The sequence below is a fragment of the Pelecanus crispus genome, chromosome 8 (assembly GCF_030463565.1).
Source record: "Pelecanus crispus isolate bPelCri1 chromosome 8, bPelCri1.pri, whole genome shotgun sequence".
NCBI lineage: Eukaryota > Metazoa > Chordata > Aves > Pelecaniformes > Pelecanidae > Pelecanus > Pelecanus crispus.
In genome coordinates, this window is record NC_134650.1 from 629,202 (window position 1) to 647,171 (window position 17,970).

Here is a 17,970-nt window from a genome sequence, read left to right on the forward strand (position 1 = left end):
CCCAGCCGCAGCCCCGTCGCTGCCCAGCGCAGGTCCAGACCCTTCAGCCCTCGGCACCCAGCGACCTGGTATTTGCCTGCGACATAAGGGTTGTGGAGACCCTCGCTCATCCTGGTGTGACACAACAGGGCGCTAGATGGCTGTTACCTGTTCCTGAATTTATTGCTATATTACATTTACGTCCCAGAAACATTTCATTAATCCTCAGCAAGCCCCTGGCAGAAAAGGCAGCAAATCCGCAGGTGGCCATTTTCCATGCAGCCTGTTCTGTTTTGACAGCACGCTATGGCCAAGAGTCCCAGCTCTGGCCCCAGCATGGGTCCTCCCAACCCATGTGCAGTGAAAACAAGTGTCAGGGACTGAGCTGACCCCGAGCACCCACAAACTCCGCTGCCCGAGAGGGGATGTGGGGCTTCAGCAGTTCTGAGACCACCTCTACTTTACACTCTGCATTTAGGAGCTTCATTTTCACCAGGCAGGTTGAAGACATTTAGCATATGTCAGTGCTATTTTACAATAGCTGATCTAGCTTTATATAACATTATTGTACATTTTTAATTTGCTTTGGATTTAAAAGCAGTCGAAACGTTTCATTTTTCACTGTCTATTTTTTTATTCCTCCGTATAAAATTCTGTTGAAAATGTTGTGACATGTATCTCCATATATAATTCTAAATTTGCTTAAAGAAACAAAGTCTAAACCATGTCTTGATGATGGAATAAATTTGTATCTAACATTTCCAGGGCAAACTGCAAAGCGCAACTACTGTCATTAAAGACAAATTCACTTAATTGCTTTCAAACTCTCTGGTCTGAAAATAACTAGCGAAGCTGTATGACTGGAATGAATTCCTTCTGCTTTGTATTGGTGTCAAGCAGTGTTTTCTCTTGAGTCAGTGAGTCTCCACAGAGCTCCTGTCTCTTTGCTGTGAATGCCCACCTAAAGCGTATGGCTACGTGTGCTCAGCATCCCTGGGCTGCTCCTGCGTAACGGGCGGGTGATGGAGGGGACGGTCTGTCTGCGCTGGGCTGAGTGCCGCGCTCGTTTGGGTGGCGACGGGCTGGCAGTGGTACGGGCTGCTGGGGACCACCGTGCTGCTGGGGACCACGGGGCTGCTGGGGACCGCCGGGCTGCTGGGGACCGCTGGGCTGCTGGGGACCACGGGGCTGCTGGGGACCACTGTGCTGCTGGGGACCACGGGGCTGTTGGGGACCACAGGGCTGCTGGGGACCACGGGGCTGCTGGGGACCACCGTGCTGCTGGGGACCACGGGGCTGTTGGGGACCACAGGGCTGCTGGGGACCACGGGGCTGCTGGGGACCACGGGGCTGCTGGGGACCGCCGGGCTGCTGGGGACCACGGGGCTGCTGGGGACCGCCGGGCTGCTGGGGACCGCTGGGCTGCTGGGGACCACGGGGCTGCTGGGGACCACTGTGCTGCTGGGGACCACGGGGCTGTTGGGGACCACAGGGCTGCTGGGGACCACGGGGCTGTTGGGGACCACAGGGCTGCTGGGGACCACGGGGCTGCTGGGGACCACCGTGCTGCTGGGGACCACGGGGCTGTTGGGGACCACGGGGCTGCTGGGGACCGCCGGGCTGCCCAGCCAGAGCTCCCTTGTCAGGGTCCCCTGCTCGCCCTGCAAGCCCTGCTCGAAGGCAGGCGACTGTCCTGGAGCTGCTCCCACTGCTCCTCCCTCGCTGAGCTGGGCTGGGCTGGGCAGCCCGGGGTGCTGGGAGTCCGGGTCCCCTGGTCCCAGCGCCGTGGCGGTGCCTCACCCTGAAGCCCCACACCTCTCGAGTGCGGGTGACGGCCCTCACTCCAGCCGTGGGGACCACAGCCCCGTGCAGGGCACCTGGAGCAAAGGCTGGGGTCTCAGCACAGATCAGTTCCAGCAGAAACTGCTTTCCTAAGAAACATTTTTTATCCCAAACTGGACATGTCTCCCAGGGAGGGAGAACCTTCTCCTTGCAAAGTCGGGAGAAGTGAAACCTTGGTGGGGAGAAGTGTGGAGAAAGAAAATACGGGAAGTTAGGATTTTTGCAGCTGAAAATCACCAGTTTTCTCTGGGAAGTGAACATGGCCCCAGCTCCAGCTTGTGCCCCGCTTGCCAGCAGCTGCCTGCTTTGACCAGCCCCGAGTGCACGGGCGCTGCTCCGCGCCCCGGTTTGCAGGAGCAGCTGGGAGCCGGGACCCTCAGCGGGGCCCTGCAGCTCCCACGGGACGCGGGCGGCCGAACCCTGCCCCGACGGGCAGAAACACACACACGCGTGCACACACGCACACGCACACACAAGCACACGCACGCTCCTGCCAGGCCGTCAACCCTTCACATCTGCACCGCGGCAGCAGGCTGCTGCCTCGCCCCCGCACACCCCAAACCCCCCCGCACACCCCGAGCCCCCGCGCCCCACAGCCCCCAACCCACCAGCGCTGGATGTCCCCACGCGCCCCGTCCCGAGGCTCCCCCCACTCTGCCCCCTCCCCTCCCACACGTGCTTTGGTACGTCTGGGGGCTCCCTCCGCTCCCGTGATATCAGATGCGCTGCTATTGATTTCCTCCCCGCATCTGTTTTTGTTATTCATTATTAATGGGATCATTTTTTCCATCCTTCATGCATGAAGGCAAATTTTGTGTAAAAATCAATTGAGTGAGCACCGCCAATGGCTTCTTTGGTTTTCTATGCTTTCATCTCTTCTGCACAGTCCCCGGGAGACGGAGAGCAGGATATTAAGGAACAAGCATGGAATGGGGAAAAAAAATAATAAATCAATTGTTAGTGGTTCAGAAACCATAGGCTGGGGTTTGCCTGCTGAACCTTTGTCTCACACGCACGGGCTTTACTGGGCATTTCCCTGCCCGTCTCCCAGTTCAGCAGGTTTCACTTTCCCCTTTCCCCGTGCTGTCACTAAAAGGGAATTCCGTTTCTCGGCAAGTTTGGCCTGCATTTTTTATTTTACCTGCGGGAGGTGGGTGGCGGGGGGAGGTGTTGAGGAACTGAGAGTCCCAGGGTAGGTCCCGCAGCCCTGCTGAGGAGCTCGAGGGGCCCCAGCCCTCCAAGAAAGCTGCGAGTCCTGATCATCACGCGGCTGGAGAGGCCAGCAAGGCACGAGGGAGTGCGGGTTTGCATTTCGGTGGCAGCTCCTCATGAAACCCATACCCCGAGAGGGTGGGGGTGACCCCGGCACAGCCCCTGACCGCGGCCGGCAGAGCCAGGGCTGGCACTGGCCCCCGCCGAGGGTCCCGGGCACGGCAGGGAGCCAGGACCCGGGGCTGAGCTGAAAGGCGGCCGCTGGCCCAGGTGCGGGGATGGAGGGGGCCAGGCAGGACGGGGGCCAGGCAGGACGGGGACCAGGCAGGACGGGGACCAGGCAGGATGGGGGCCAGGCAGGACGGGGACCAGGCAGGACGGGGACCAGGCAGGATGGGGGCCAGGCAGGACGGGGACCAGGCAGGATGGGGGCCAGGCAGGACGGGGACCAGGCAGGACGGGGACCAGGCAGGATGGGGGCCAGGCAGGACGGGGACCAGGCAGGACGGGGACCAGGCAGGATGGGGACCAGGCAGGACAGGGGCCAGGCAGGACGGGGGCCAGGCAGGATGGGGGCCAGGCAGGACAGGGGCCAGGCAGGACGGGGACCAGGCAGGACGGGGACCAGGCAGGCTGCAGCTGAGGGCTGCACCCCCCTACTGGGTTTCCCCCGGTGTCGCTTCTCACCGCATTTTTTCGGCAGCTGGGCAGGATGCAGTTTCCCACGAAGCCTTTTAACAGCACAACAGGTACCCAGAAGTGAGCGGTGCCTCGTGCGCGTAAAGCCTTCGTCTGTATCCCAGGGCACGGGGTGCCCAGATCACAATGCAGATCTTACTGTTCAAGAGCAGCAGCCAGCAAACCCCTCTTTGCAGTTCCCAGCTGCAGCCAAAACAGCCCGTGCGTTGGCTTTGTGGGGAGGGGGGGGCAGAGGAGCCGGAGGCGATGGCGCTTGTGGCAGCGGAGAGGAGAAGGTGGGACCGGAGCAGTGCGCTGCACGCCCGGGCCCAACGCTGCTGCCAGGGACCCCGCTGAGCACCGACAGCTTCTGCCTTCCTCCCACCGCCCCACGGCGTTGCCTCCTGGCGTTAGGGCACTACTCGTTACACCAAGCAGAAAATGTAGGCTGCTTCTTTGTGCCTCCTCAGCAATCAGTGCCGGTTCTGAACTATTCCTACTGAAGTCAAAGGAACTTAATCCCCAGCTCCGGGAAGATCAGATGAGTTTCCTGTATGGCAGCGTATTTATCTGGCACTGGAGCTTTGGAAGCCAAGCCCGGGAACAGGCTAAGGCACCAGCAATGATTAAATCAGCACATCCCTGAGCACAGCAAAATCCCAAATGAAGTGATCGGGTCCTGTATGCGATAACCGGGCAGAGTAAGGCACAAACCTGCACATGCAGAGTGAAAAGAAGCCCGGAATTTGCAAAGAGTGGAATCTGGGCAAAGAGGGGCTCTGCCTCCATGCAGAGAGGAACCGGGAATAAAGGAGGACGAGCAAGAAGGACCAGGCGCTTGGGATCTCACCGGGCAGCATATCTGAGGGAGAGAAGGAGCACACAGGAGCTCGCTTCTGGGACCGTAACGGGAGGTTTGGGAAAGTTCGTTTAGGACGTGCTTTACATCTTTAGGACATTTTCTGGACCTAGCCAAAAGGGACAAACGCAAAACTGTCCCCGAAACCATAGCAGACCTAGGCAAACCCAGAACAGCCGCAGCAAGTGAAACTGCGAGGGGGCTGCCCCCCGCCCAGCCCCTCCGCCGGGCACCGCGGCTCCCGGTCCCGTCCCAGCCCCGTCCCGGCCGTGCCCACCCGGAGCCCTGACGGCCGCCGGGGCTGCTCCCAGCCCGAGTCGGCTGCGCCGGAGGGGAGAGACCGGCTCTTACCTGCCTGGTTGGGGGGACCCCCCGAACCCCCGCACCACCGGCACCAGAGCCGTGCCCGCCGGGCCCGAGCGGGCAGCAGGGGGAGGCCGCCGTCCACACCGCCTGCTGCCCCTTTTATCCTGCGGTGGGCGATTAATACTGCATCGCCCTTATTTTAAATTTTCAGAACCCACGATATAATGCGGCGGCCTAAGGGCATTTATTATTAAAGGGCATTTGATTGGGGGGGAGAACAAAAAAAAAATAAAAATCATTGGGGCCGACCGGAAAAACACGGAGCGAGGGAGCGTCCTGGCTCCCCATGACCGGCAACCGAAGGGCTGTGGGGTCCGTCCCCGACAGGGGGGATGGCGAGACCCGGTGCTGAGGTTTGGCGTTTGCCACGCGTTGAAACACGAAAGTGAAATACTCAGAGGAGGCTCGCGCTTCGGTCATTAATTTTTAATCGTTAAGGTGCTTCTGGGAATCGTAAATAAAAGCCTTTTCCCCCCTTTAAACAGCATCAGCAACGAGCCCGCCGGAGGTTTTGTTGGGGGGGGGGGGTTCGTTCTCACCCGGCGGGGGGGGGGCTGCGGGGGGGACCTGGGACCCCCCGGCCGAAGGTTTTTCGTTGCTTCTGCACTTGCAAATCGCTTCTTCGGCGCTGCCGGCGAGGAACGACGCGTCCCTTCGGGTTGAAAAATAAAGCTTTATTCCGGAGCGGGCAGGACGGGGCGGGCAGCGGCACCCAGCCTGGCGTGGCCCCTCCCGCCCGTCGCGGGGGTCCGGGAGCGGAGGCCCCTTGGCCCCGCCGCTGCGCTCGGTGCATCGCGGGGGTCTGGCGGGGCTGCGCCGTCGGGGTGGCCAGGGCCGGGGGGCCGTCAGCGCCCCGCCGAGTACTTCATGCGCTTCTGCTTCTGGCGCTGGTTGCAGAACCAGACGCGCACCACGTTCTTGTTGAGGTCCAGCTTCTCAGCGATGGCGGCGATCTTCTCGGAGGAGGGCCGGGGCTGCAGGGCGAAGCAGGCCTCCAGCGAGCGCTTCTCGGGGGCGGCGATCGAGGCCCGCTTGCGCTTGGCGCCGGCCAGCGGCTCGGGGGCGGCGGGGCGGAGGCGGTGCGCGGCCTCGGCGGCCTCCAGCCAGGCCTGCAGCGCGGGCCGCAGCGCTGCCATGTTGTTGTGCGACAGCGTCAGCGACTCGAAGCGGCAGATCGTGCTCTGGCTCAGCGAGCCCACGCCCGGCAGCTGCAGCGCCGCCAGCGCCGCCCCCGCGTCGGCCTGGGTCACCCCCAGCCGCACCCGCCGCTGCCTGAAGCGCTGGGCGAAGGCCTCCAGCTCCCGTGGGTCCGGCTGCACCTCGGGCACGGCGGGCGGCGGCAGCCCCGCCAGGGGACCCACGGCCAGGGGGCCCAGGGCCGGCAGCGGCAGTGGCGCGGGCAGGGCAGGCGGCTGCGGCCCGCTGGCGGCCAGTGAGGGTGAGGGGTGCTCCAGCAGCTCACCGGCGGCCAGCGAGGACGAGGGGTGCTCCAGCAGCTCGCCGGCGGCCAACGAGGGGTGCTCCAGCAGCTCGCCAGCGGCCAGCGAGGGGTGCTCCAGCAGCTCGCTGGCGGCCAATGAGGGGTGCTCCGGCAGCTCGCCAGTGGCCAGCGAGGTCGAGGGGTGCTCCAGTAGCTCGCCGGCAGCCAACGAGGGCGAGGGGTGCTCCAGCAGCTCACTGCTGGCCAGCGAGGGGTGCTCCGGCAGCTCACTGCTGGCCAGCGAGGGGTGCTCCGGCAGCTCGCCGCCGGCCAGCAGCGGGTGCGGGGGGGCGGCCAGCGCGGTGGGGGGCGGGGGCGCGGCGCAGGGGAGGCCGCTGCTGGCGGGGCAGCTGGCGTCCGGCTTGAAGGGCGGTGGTGGCGGTGGTGGCGGCGGGTGGCGGCGGTGGCGGCGGTGGCCCTTGGCGTGTGGGGCGATGTTGACGGCTGCCAGAGCTTCGGCGCGGGCCAGCCGGCTCTCGTCTAAGCTCCCGAATATATTGCCCTGCAGCTGCAGGCGAGAAGGCGCATGGCGGGGTCAGCAGGGAATAGTGTCATCGCCCCCGGCACTGCCGTTCCTCCTCGAGAGCTCGGGTCATAAAAATTAATACGAAGGCCGCCGCGCTCACGCAGACGTGTGGCTCGGAGACGGGAGCGGGAGAGGGGGGAGAGAGGTTCCAAGACGCGTGATTGTTCTGCCGACATGAAAAAAACATTAAGCCGGCGCCTGTCAGAAAATGTGCCTCAAAAGCGCTACCGACGCCCGGGCTACATACCTGCGGGGCCGGGAGGCCAGCTCCGCGCATCGCCTCTGCGCCGGCGTGCGGGCTGGGGAGCTTGCGCAGCTGCGGGGCGGCGGACGGCTGCTCGGTGGCCGTGGCCATCGCCCCGGCGCGGCCCGCAGGCTGCAGCCCCCGGCATGGGCTCGGCGTTGGCTCCCGCTGCTGCCCGAGCACGCGGTGCTCATGGCAGCGCTCCCCCCGCGCCCCCCGCCCCGCTGGCTTCGCTCCTCTTACAGCGCTGCTGCCCGGGGTGGGGCCGCCCACGCGTGTCGCGCCGCAGGGGGCCTAGGGCAGCGGGACACCCCCCCCCCCCCACCCCCCCCACCCCCCGCCCCCGGCCCCGCGACCCTTGGCCCCGGCCGCCCTCCAGCCCCCGCTCGGGCCGCGCCGTCGGGGCGGGCGTGGGGCCGGGGCCCGGTGCCCCCCGCGGCTGGTGCCCCCCGCTCGGGTCCTGCCCGTCCCTCGGCCGGCGAGGAGCGTGCGGGGCGCGGGAGGAGGGGGCCCTTCCGCGTGGGCAGAGCCCAGGGGCTGCAGCTGGCACCAGTGGGACCATCCTTGCCCAGGGACCGGCTGCCGGGGCGCGGGCTGTGGCTGCGTCCACCCGTGCCGGCACCGGCCCCTCACCCCATGCCAAAATTCTGCCCCGCAGCCCCCCGCAGCCCCCCGCAGCCTGGAGAGCCCGGGGCCCTCGCTCCCCCGACAGGGCGGCGGAGCGGGCAGCGTGTCCCCGGGCACCACGGCCGTGCCACAGCAGCGGGCAGTGCTCCCGGCCCCCCGGTGTCGCCGAGCCCAGCACTGGCCACCGCCAGCTTGCCTTTCGGCTGTCCGGCAGCCCTGCCCCGGCACCCTGTCCCCTCGGGTGCCCGCAGGGATCGGCACTCGGGGTCCATCCCGCGCTTCTGACTCTGGCGAAGCCCCCCAGAGCCGAGCGGTGGGGCCAGGGGGGGAATTCAACCGGTGGCAGCGTCCACCGGGGCCACGGGCAGGACTGCCGTGACGACTCGGAAAGCGCAAGGAAATATTTCCACTGAGGAATTTGTTTTCAAGAGGAATTGTGAGAAATCAGAGTCTCTGTCTGGGGAGAGCGTGGGGCTGCTTAAATGTCGTCGGTTCAGCTTCAGGTTCCGGAGAGGCTCTGAGGTCCCCGAGCAGAGCCGCAGCTCCGGGCGCGGCGGGGGTCAGGGTGACACTGGTGCTGCCCTTCCCTCGGTGGCTGAAATCACCCTGCAGCCACACGGACACGGGCACGGATACAGACACAGGCTCTCTCTCCCCCCCTTCATCCTGTAAAATATATTCCCAACTGCAGGAGTGAAGTAAACCGAGAGATGCTGAGCGAGTTAAGCCCTGGAAGCTGGCGGGGGGACCGGAGCTGTGCCACGGCCACATACGTGCTGCGGGCTGGAAACACCCGCTCCTCGGCTCAGTGCCAGAAAGCAGAGAAACAACGATCCCCCCCAAGAAAAATAGTCCTGAGGCTGCCATAATTCTGCTCCTGAGCTGTCATTTTGGTTTTGCTTTCTCCTAATCCTCACACATCCTCAGACACTACAAGACTTTGATGGTCCAGAGATTGGTTTATTGCACACCGGGTAAATCTGCCCTATATGGGACAACGCAGGGACGTAAGTGCTTTGCAAGCGTGAATTTGAAGTTCTTAAACAAAATTAAAATCTACACCTAGATTTAAAGTTTCCAAGAGTTTTACGAGCCTTAATAAAAACTGCTCAAGAGCCAAAGGAATTGCTGTCTTGGTTTCCCTGTCGACAGGACAAGGAATAATGGATTTAAACTACAGAAGAATAGATTTAGACTGGACATAAGGAAGAAATGTTTTACAGTGAGGGCGGTGAGGCACTGGCACAGGTTGCCCAGAGAGGCGGTGGAGGCCCCATCCCTGGGAACATCCCAGGCCAGGCTGGACGGGGCTGTGAGCACCCTGGGCTGGTTAAAGCTGTCCCTGGCACTGCAGGGGCTGGGCTGGGTGGGCTCTGAAGGGCCCTGCCCACCCAAAGCATTCCGTGATTCCATGATTCCTGACAATGTATTGACCTTGGTGTGGTGGGCAGAGGACGGGAGGGGTGCTGCTGGGGAGGTGCCTCGTTTAGGGAACGCGCCCACTGCGAAGCTGCTCGCGACACCTTGCCTCTGCGTCTCGGAGCAGGTGGAGATGCGGGCTGGACGGCAGAAGCAGCCTGTTTTGTCATTCACCCCACAAGGAGAGATTCAGGGCCTGCCACGCACATCTAGCGAGCCGCTCCTCCCGCCGGGATGTGCGGAGGGGGTGCGTGGGGTGTGCGGGATGCGTGGGGAGCGCAGGGTGTGATCTGTGGGGTGCACAGGGGGGATGCGCGGGATGCGCAGGGTGGGTGCGCGGGGTGTGTGGGGTGCACAGGGGGGATGCGCGGGATGCGCAGGGTGGGTGCGCGGGATGCGTGGGGTGCGCGGGGGGGATGCGCGGGATGCGCAGGGTGGGTGTGCAGGGTGCGTGGGGTGCACAGGGGGGATGTGCGGGATGCGTGGGGTGCGCAAGGTGGGTGCGCGTGGTGTGTGGAGGGGATGCGCGGGATGCGCGGGGCACGCAGGGTGGGTGCGTGGGATGCACGGGATGCACAGGGCAGGTGTGTGGGATGCATGGGATGCACGGAGGGGATGCACGGAGGGGTTGCCTAGGATGGGTGCGTGGGATGCGTGGGATGCGCAAGGCCGTGGCTGCCCTGCACCCGTCTCCCCACCCGAGGAGCGCAGCCGGGGAGGGGCGCAGGGGTCGGGCTGTGGGGGGGCGGGCGGGCAAAGCAGCTCCCTCCCGTTGGGGGGGACATGGGGACCCGCGCGTTGCCGCAAAGCTCCATGCCCTGATTTATGATAAAAAAATTAAAGGAAATAATTTATATTGTAGAGGGCCTAAATCGCTGCGTGAATGTTTTATCTAAAGTGGCACCGTGTTTATGGGCAGTCCTGCTATGTTGGAAGTAATTAATAGCGGGGTAAGTTTCAGGCCTTTGTTTCGTTTTTAATCCTCCCTTTATTTAGTGCTGCCTCGTTAATGTAAATAAGATGCGAACAGAAAGCTGGGTACGAAGCCCGAGGTAGCGCCTGCTCGTCAGAGCGCGTCTCCCCATCCCCGGCTCCGAGAGCATTTACGCTGCACCGGCACCTTTTTCCCATCTCTCTGCTGTTGCTTCCTTCCCGGTCAAGCAAGGCGGAGATGTCGGAGCCCTCCAACTCCTTCCCCTGCTCCCGTCTGCTGCTGCACGCGCTGCTGGGAGGACGCGCCGCAGCCGAGCGCCGCACGTTTGGACATGGAGCTGGGTTCGGGGCGCGTGTCGCAGCTCAGACGCGTCTTGTGTCCCAGCCCACCCCAGGAACACCTGTCCTGGCTGCCCCTTTTAAGCACAGCCTTTCCCTTTCCTCCCAAAGGCAGCCGCTTTGAAAGAAACAGGAGCGGGTAATCTAGCTGCTGAGCTCCCTTTAATTAAAGCTGTAAAATATTGATGTTCCTGGCCCCGTCTACTGATGTTACACCTTACAAACAGAGAAGTCCAAAGGATAAACAATAACAAGTTAAAAGAGCCCAGATGGTTTGCCATCAAAAACTATCTGCAGACTCAAACGTGTCACTGCAATAGATTTCAGAGATCATTCACATACCAGTAAATAATTAATAGTATTTCTGGAAGGAAAAAACCCACCGAACCCATACCCTGACGAAACAGTGCTAGTGACTCATTGCAGGCAAAAGCCAGATTAAAAATGTGTGCTATTTTATTCTTTGTCACAATCCAAAGATTGCTATCCATTTTCCAAACATATAAAAATATTCTGTTCTTTAGAATTTAATTCAAAGCCCATCACAGTCAGTGTTGTCGATAGGCTCTTGGTTTCATTGTATTTGTTGAATTTAGTTTAAAAATTATACAGTAAATGCTTACACAGGGCTGATGGGAAGTTTGAAATATAAACAGGTGTTATTTAACAGACGATTCATGCGAATACCCTCCCTACAACGGGCTGTAAGCAGCACTACCCATTACAGCCACAAAGCCAACATAACTTGCCCCATTAAATTTTCTTCAATTGCTATTTAAAACAACCACGCAATTTCCTGCAAATCTGGCTCTTCTGGGGCAGGCTATGGCGATACGTCACCTTTCACGATCCGCGCGTCAGCCGAAGCACGCACAGCTCGCGCGCAGATCCTTTCCTCCTGCTCGCCGGGGGAGCGCAGCCCCGCGTCCCGCTTCTGCCTCCCGCCCGCGAGCCCTCGCTCCCTGCCCTGCCCGAGGCCTGCCGGTTCCTCGGTCGCGCCCTAGTGTTTGTCTTTGCCGCGCATCTGATAAAAAAGTCGTGTTTTTCAGACCCGACTCAAGAGTCACGTGATAAAATAAGTTCCCTTGCTGAGGCGCAGCCTGTTATCACAAAATGCCTGATCTGTGCGAAGGAAGAGCGAGGAGCGGCGACTTCGGAAGGTTCCTGCAGGAGCTGGGTTTACACAGCGCGTTTCTAGCACCCTAAAAGTGCAAGCCACGCCGCACCCAGTACGATATGGCTGTTCCATTGCGCAATCCGATCGAGGAAATATCTCGGTTTACCCAGACGGTCAATTATTCATCAGCTAAACGGCCAAGCATCAATTACCTGGCTGGATTCTCTTCTTCATTAAGGAGAATGAAGAGCCCAGCTTAACAAAGCAAAAAGAAAGTTGCTAAGCTGCGGGAGCTGCCCGGCTCAGTAGCGAGGCCGCACCGCGCCAGGCTTTCAAAGGAGGGGGCTGACCGCGAGGACGTCTGCGAGGCTACAGCACGTCACCCAGAGCTCGGGTCTGAGAGCAGCCCGTTCAGCGGGGCTGAAGGTAACGGGGGTCAAGCAGAGGCAGCGTTACGACGGCACCTGGGTGCGGGTGCGGCGAGCGCTCAGCCGGGCCTGACCCAGCAGAGAAGGCTGGAGAGAGTGGGGGGTGCTGTAAGGGTGTTTTGAAGAAGAACTTTAAGGGTTAAAGCGAGGGGCCAGGGAAGGACCATCCTCATTCTGGGACGTGTTTAATACGGCGGGGGTGGGATGGAAACTGTTTCAGAGAGAAAAGCCGCAAGCGGCGTCGCCACGAAGGGACGGCTCAGCAGAGATGCTCGGCCGGGTCCTGCAGCAGAGCCGTCTTGCAGGCGCTTGAAGACCAAAGCGCAGCTCCCACCGCTCCTGAGCCACCTCCCCGTGCGAACGGGCCGGGCGCCGGGGGGCTCAGCAGCTTGCCGAGGGTCACCGCAGCCCCGCACGCAGGGACGAGCTTGGAGACGGGAAGAAGCACGGAGCCGCAGGAGGGGTGCTCCCACCGGCTGCCGCAGGGCTGAGCCCAAGCTGCGCGTCCCTGACAGCGGCCGAGACGAGCTGTGAAACCAACGCTAGAGCCAGCCGGCACTCGGCACCGCGTCCCACAACACCTGGTAAAGCCCCGCAGCTCCGGTCACCAAGCTGCACGCTGACGGTGAGTGCTGCAAGCTTCTGCAGCGCGACGTACAGCCCCCGTGCAGCCGGGGTCAGTCTGACCAACCTGGCGCAGCTCAGGAAAATGAAGGTCGCTGCTGGTGCCAGCATTCAGAAAAATGGGCGAAGACCCGGAGCCATGGATGTGGAGAGCCGCGCCGGCCGTGAGGACCGGGGTGGTGAGGGACGGGGGACGGTGCCCGCGCTCTCCCCGGGGCTGGAGGTCGTGGCGCGGGCAGGGCTGGGCGCGCCGAGGTGCCTGGCACGCGGCAGAGCGGGTTCGGAGCTCGCCGCAGCAGACTCCCGGCATCCACCCGGGGAAACGGCGCTTCGGTGAAGTAACATAAACGCGCAGCAGGACACACAGCTTTCGCTGACAGACTGCTTACCCTGAAAATTGCCAGAGCCTGGAAGAGAATAGTGACAATAGATTAAGTCAGAAAACTGCAATGAACACCGTTACACGGCTGCAGACATCATCTCTTAACCACGCTGTGGCTGCCGGATTACTCCTCCTTCCAGGGATTTGAGAGAACAATAAAGGCATGGCATTTCTTTGAGACAAGAGCAACAAGTTTCCAGAAAGTACTTATCAGCGTTACCGACCTGCTCCAGCAGCAAGCGTTCCTGAGCCGTGCGGCTCTGCCGCCGGCACCCGAGCGGATCGGCACCCTCTGCTCCGAGCACGGGCTTTCCCGGCCGGGCGGGGGTGCCTCCATGCCCTGGCTCTGCCCGATGTCCCCCGGACGTACCGGACCTCCCCGCGAGTCCCCGTGGTGACCGCACATTTTCCGCACGGGTTGTGGGTCTTGGTGCCGACCCGTTAACGACAGCACTTGCGACTAATCTGACTCAAGAAGCAGATGTTGCCACATGTGCTTTTGTCCCTTATCTTTCTCCTCCATGATTTGTCTTTTGCTGTTCCGACCTTGCGGCCGCTGGCGCGGCTGAGACCTGGAAAGCCTGGGTTGAAAAGGCCAGGGAGGGAAACCCGCGGGTCGGGAAGGGTTGTGGGAAGTGGAGTGACTGCACGCAAGTCCTATTGCTCGCGGTGCTGGAAGCAGCCGTGAAGTTTCCCTCCCAGGACTCCATCCCTCGCAGCTCTTCACCTCGGCGAGGCCGGGCTGGCTCTGCGGGCAGGGAACGCCTGCGGGTCCGCTCCGCGTGGGCTGCCGCACGCCAGCCCGCCGGCCGTGCTCCCCAAGGGCTGGGCAGCCGGGCCGGCGCTGGATTTCCTTCCATGGAGAGGAAAGGGGAAGCACCTGGGGTTTGCGCGCTGCTTCAGATTAAATTGTAAGTGCTCGCTCTCGTCTTCTGCAATTAAAAATAAAACACGAGGTTTTGCCGGCTGCATGCAGTTGCTCCCGGGGAGCAAAGTCTTGGGCGTGTTACTGGGTGCAGGCAGCGGGCGCAGGCAGCTCCAGAGGCTGAGTGGGCGCTTGCGAGTATTAATCCTAGATAGAAACTAAAAAAGCCTTGAGTATTAGAAAAGCATTGTGGCCGCATTAGAAAATAAGTGCCGAAGCTCCGCCGCAGCACTGAAATGCTTGTTTAATGGAGGCAGAACAAACAGCCTGCCATCCAGCAGTAGCGTTTGGGAAGCTGATGCAATCTCATTTTTGAATTTTTCAGTAAACAAGGTTTTGATCTGAGGTCCCAGGAATGCAAGATGCCAGACAGTTCATGCTAACTGGGAGGTCTTCCTTGTACTCGTTTGTAACGTGCATGAATTATAGAACTTGTTTCTTGTATCATTCCCTGAAATTAAAATTGTAACAAAGGACACATCAGTGCTTGTTAAAAATAAACCCGATCCGTTCCTGATGGAGGTAATAGGGGCAACATGGCAATATTTTCTGGGGGTGTAGGGGGGGGGGAACAGAGCACTTACCTGTCAGGCATCTCTTTCTCGTTACATTTGCTCCTAATTCTAGAAATCCATCTGAACGTAGTCTAAGAGGACTCTGTTCCACAAGAAATTAATGAGGAGCAAACATTAATTATTCATGGCCTGAAACAGGTCTGCTAATGCTTTTGCTAATCAACAAGTCAAAGAGCTGTATCTTTGTCAGGCCAATCTTGGGGAGGGTGGAGAAGGAGCAACACTGATACGCTTTACCCCGCTGCACCCAACGCCTGGCCCTTAGTTTGCGCATTTCTCCGACGGGAAACCGGGGTCGCTGCTGCTTTTTAACACCATCGGTTGTCGTAAGGTTGGGCTGAAACCCTCCCCGGCTCAGCACCGGCTGCAGACCGGACCAAACTGTGGGGAAAGAGCTACGGGCAGCTCCTGGCCGGCTTCCAGGCCTTTCGGAGTCGGCCCTTCGTAGGAAAAATTAAGGGAATGAGACAAGGAAAACAAAAATCCAACCAAAGGAAAAAGGAAGAACCAGGATTCAGCTGCTCAGGCCTCAAACAGAGACCGGATATTTGAAGAAAACCTGCCTTTGGCACGTGGGGTGCTTTGCGCCCCGGCGGGAGGTCGGCGGGCGCACTGCGGGCCCGGGGGACGGCACCGCACCAGGGCCGCCGGCAGCAGCAGGAGCGGAGACCGCCGACAGGTTCGAGGGCTGACTTTTCATGCTGGGCCTTTATCTGGGTGAATGAATGAACTGAACCTCCCAAGATGTTGCTGTTTAGACGTTTGCCTAACAGAACACTCTTAAAAATTCATGGCTTTGTTTAGAAAAAAAAATATTTTAAAAAAATCGAAGCATAGAGAACAAGTTGCTTTCAAACAAGAGCTTGAAATGCTAAACGGAATTAAAAACATATTTCCTTCAAAGGGACAAAGAGTACGTAGCCAAAAAAGGACTCAGAATCCTCTTGCCTTGCCAAAATTCAGTGGCCCAAAGCTACTTTTTTGGTTGCCGTGAAATTGTTTATTTCTTGAACAAGAGCAGAGCAGGGACTGCTCAGCGTGCATTTAAGCAGAGACTCTTAAACATTCTCCATCTAATTCAGCAAGAGGTGTTTGCCCCACATCCAGCCAAAGGAGCACAGGGTGTGTGGAGCAGAAATAGGCATGACCCTACGCTGCCCAGCAAAATCCAGCAGTAAGAAAACTCAGGCAAACGGTGCCAGAGAAAGCCGTTCAGCATCCTCACCCCTTGCTCCCAACACTGCTGTTTGTCTCACATTTGCCACGTTTTGGCCACCATCTATAAAGCAGTAAGAGCAAATACATAGATTTTTCTACTTTTGAAGTGGAAAAAAAAAAATCCAAGAAACGTCCAAAAAACTTTTCCAAATCAAAGGGATTTTAAGACTTGCCCATAGCACAAAATCTCTCCTCTAATGCCCATCATGGTCCAAAGTTCCATTAGAGCAGCTGCACCTTAAAACTACTCCAAGAAGGTCAAGCTGCTCGGAGCTGGAGCGATTGCAGCTGCAGCAGGTAAAGCCCTTCCCTCCCACGATCCCCAAACAAGCTGACTGTCAGTTTAATAACCGAACCCAGAATTTTCCCGCTCCAGGTGCTCTAACAAACAATCTCCCATCGCATCTGCCTTGGGATTCGTTCCGAACTTGTTCCAGATTGGTGAGGCACCATGGGACCCCGTGTCGCGGTCCGGGGCGGTTTCCAGGAGAGGAGGTGTCGATGCCCCGCAGGCTGCCCGCTGCAGGGAGCACGGACGCCGGGAAGCTGCTGGCTGCTGCTGCGCCTGTCGCTCTGTAAAATTATTCGGCTTTGTGCTGTCTTCACATCCCTGTTACATTAACGCTCCCTGAAATCTTCATTAAAATTTGAAATTAAAATGTAACAGTCAAAGGGAGGTGGGGAGAAACCCTGTCACCTGATGCTAAACTCATCCCTGCCATGGTCACGTTTCTTGGGGATTCATTGAAGAAGTCACACCGACGGCTGCGTCCGAGCTCGGGGAAAACAAACGGCTGCTGGCCAGCACTGCGTGCCGTCAGCGACGCGCCCACGCGAGCCCGCGTCAGTGCCAGCGCCCACGGGCCGCAGGTTCCTGCGGCTCCTGGCGAAGAGGCCGCGGGGCCGCGGCAGGCGCTGGCTGGCTGCACGCGTTACACGGTGCTTTAGCAGCTCTGCGTGTCTTTGGTGTGACACCTCTTTGCTTCTTGCACAATTTTTCAGCTATCGGATGCACCACGCCGCCCTGTTGCGATCAGGAGAAGAAAATCTCAAGTTCCTTAAGCTGCTTTACGTTTAGCTGCAAGCACCCCGGTTAGAAGCCCTATAGGCAAGAAATATTTCCAAAGTAGCAAAAAGTTTAGGTATGAAAAGCATTAGAGAAATCCCTGGGGTGTACTCCCGAAGGAACGCCGTGCTCAGCTCCTGACCCGGCGCTCGGCCGCCGCGCTGGCAGGACCCGGGACCCGCGGGCAGCGTGGTTCCACCAGCACCCGCCCCGCGTTTGTGTCCGCACCGGCTCCCGGCCCGGCGGTGCTGCCTGTTGTGGAACGGTTTGTGTTGCCTGCACAAAAACGTGAGACATCCAGGGGATACCTGCACTCGGGTTTTGCCAGGGAAGCGTGGCCCGGGGAGCGCAGACGCTGCAGGGAAGGTGCTGGCTGCTCCCAAAGCCGCTGAGAGCTTGGGCAATGGAGGGAACAGTTCAAAGCCCGGCCCTGAGCCACAGCAGCATGAGGAGCAAGCCTAGGGCAGTACGGGCCGTGGTGAGGCGTGGGCAGGGACAGGAGCTTGCACCCCGTCTGAAAGCCGGCTCAGCACGGCAACCGCAACAGCGTCGCCCGGCTGGCGCCCCGCAGCCAGCCCCGCTCCTGCGGCTGGGGCCGCTCTCCCGACGGGGCTGCCTGGGGAGCGCTGCGGGCCCCTGCTCCTAGCAGCGTCCCAAAAGGTGCCACGTCAACAGCTGCACAGGAACCGGTGATGAAATTAGGCTTGCTCAGGAAAGGCGTTTAAAGATTACAACTCTACTTACAGAGGGCACTAAACAAGGGTTTCGCACCGGTCGGAGCAATGCTCTGTTGCTGACGCTTCTTGCACATTGCACCAGCTCCTTCTCCGGAGCTCTGCGGGCTTTGAGAGGAGCTGGAAAGCAGCGTGGCCGTTTGCGAGGGTTTGCGGCAGGAGCAGAGCGCTTGCTCTGCTCCGCAAAACTGCCTGCGACGGTGCGAGGCTGCTTGCTGCAGCGGGCGGGCTTGGGCTCAGACACGGCGCAAGGCTTTGCCGCCAGTTCTGCACAGCTTTGCAGATTTTATCATTTGGATCCCCACACGTTGCGTTCTGGGGGTCTTTCCTCCCCTGGTTTAGGGAAGCACGGCCCCCTAAAGCTCGTGGCATCAAGTTTTGCAGCCCTTTATTAGGC

At 60.1% G+C, this 17,970-nt stretch overlaps 1 protein-coding gene across 1 annotated transcript; it reads right to left on the reverse strand.

Annotated features, from left to right (window-relative positions):
• Positions 1-5,781: 5,781 nt before the first annotated feature.
• On the reverse strand, positions 5,782-7,297 carry POU4F3 (POU class 4 homeobox 3). The gene is made up of 3 exons (XM_075715604.1): positions 7,190-7,297; positions 6,651-6,924; positions 5,782-6,398 (listed from the first exon to the last, which is right to left on the reverse strand). Exons 1-3 carry the CDS (start codon positions 7,295-7,297, stop codon positions 5,782-5,784), a joined length of 999 nt encoding a protein of 332 aa, XP_075571719.1.
• Between the last annotated feature and the right edge of the window lie 10,673 nt (positions 7,298-17,970).

Coding starts and splice junctions, on each gene's coding strand:
- POU4F3 (XM_075715604.1), bottom strand. CDS start 7,297: ATGGCCACGGCCACCGAGCAGCCGTCCGCCGCCCCGCAGCTGCGCAAG. Junction 6,925..7,189: donor CTGGCCTCCCGGCCCCGCAG/GTATGTAGCCCG, acceptor TCTCGCCTGCAG/CTGCAGGGCAATATATTCGG. Junction 6,399..6,650: donor GGAGCACCCCTCGCTGGCCA/GCAGTGAGCTGC, acceptor CGCTGGCCGCCG/GTGAGCTGCTGGAGCACCCC.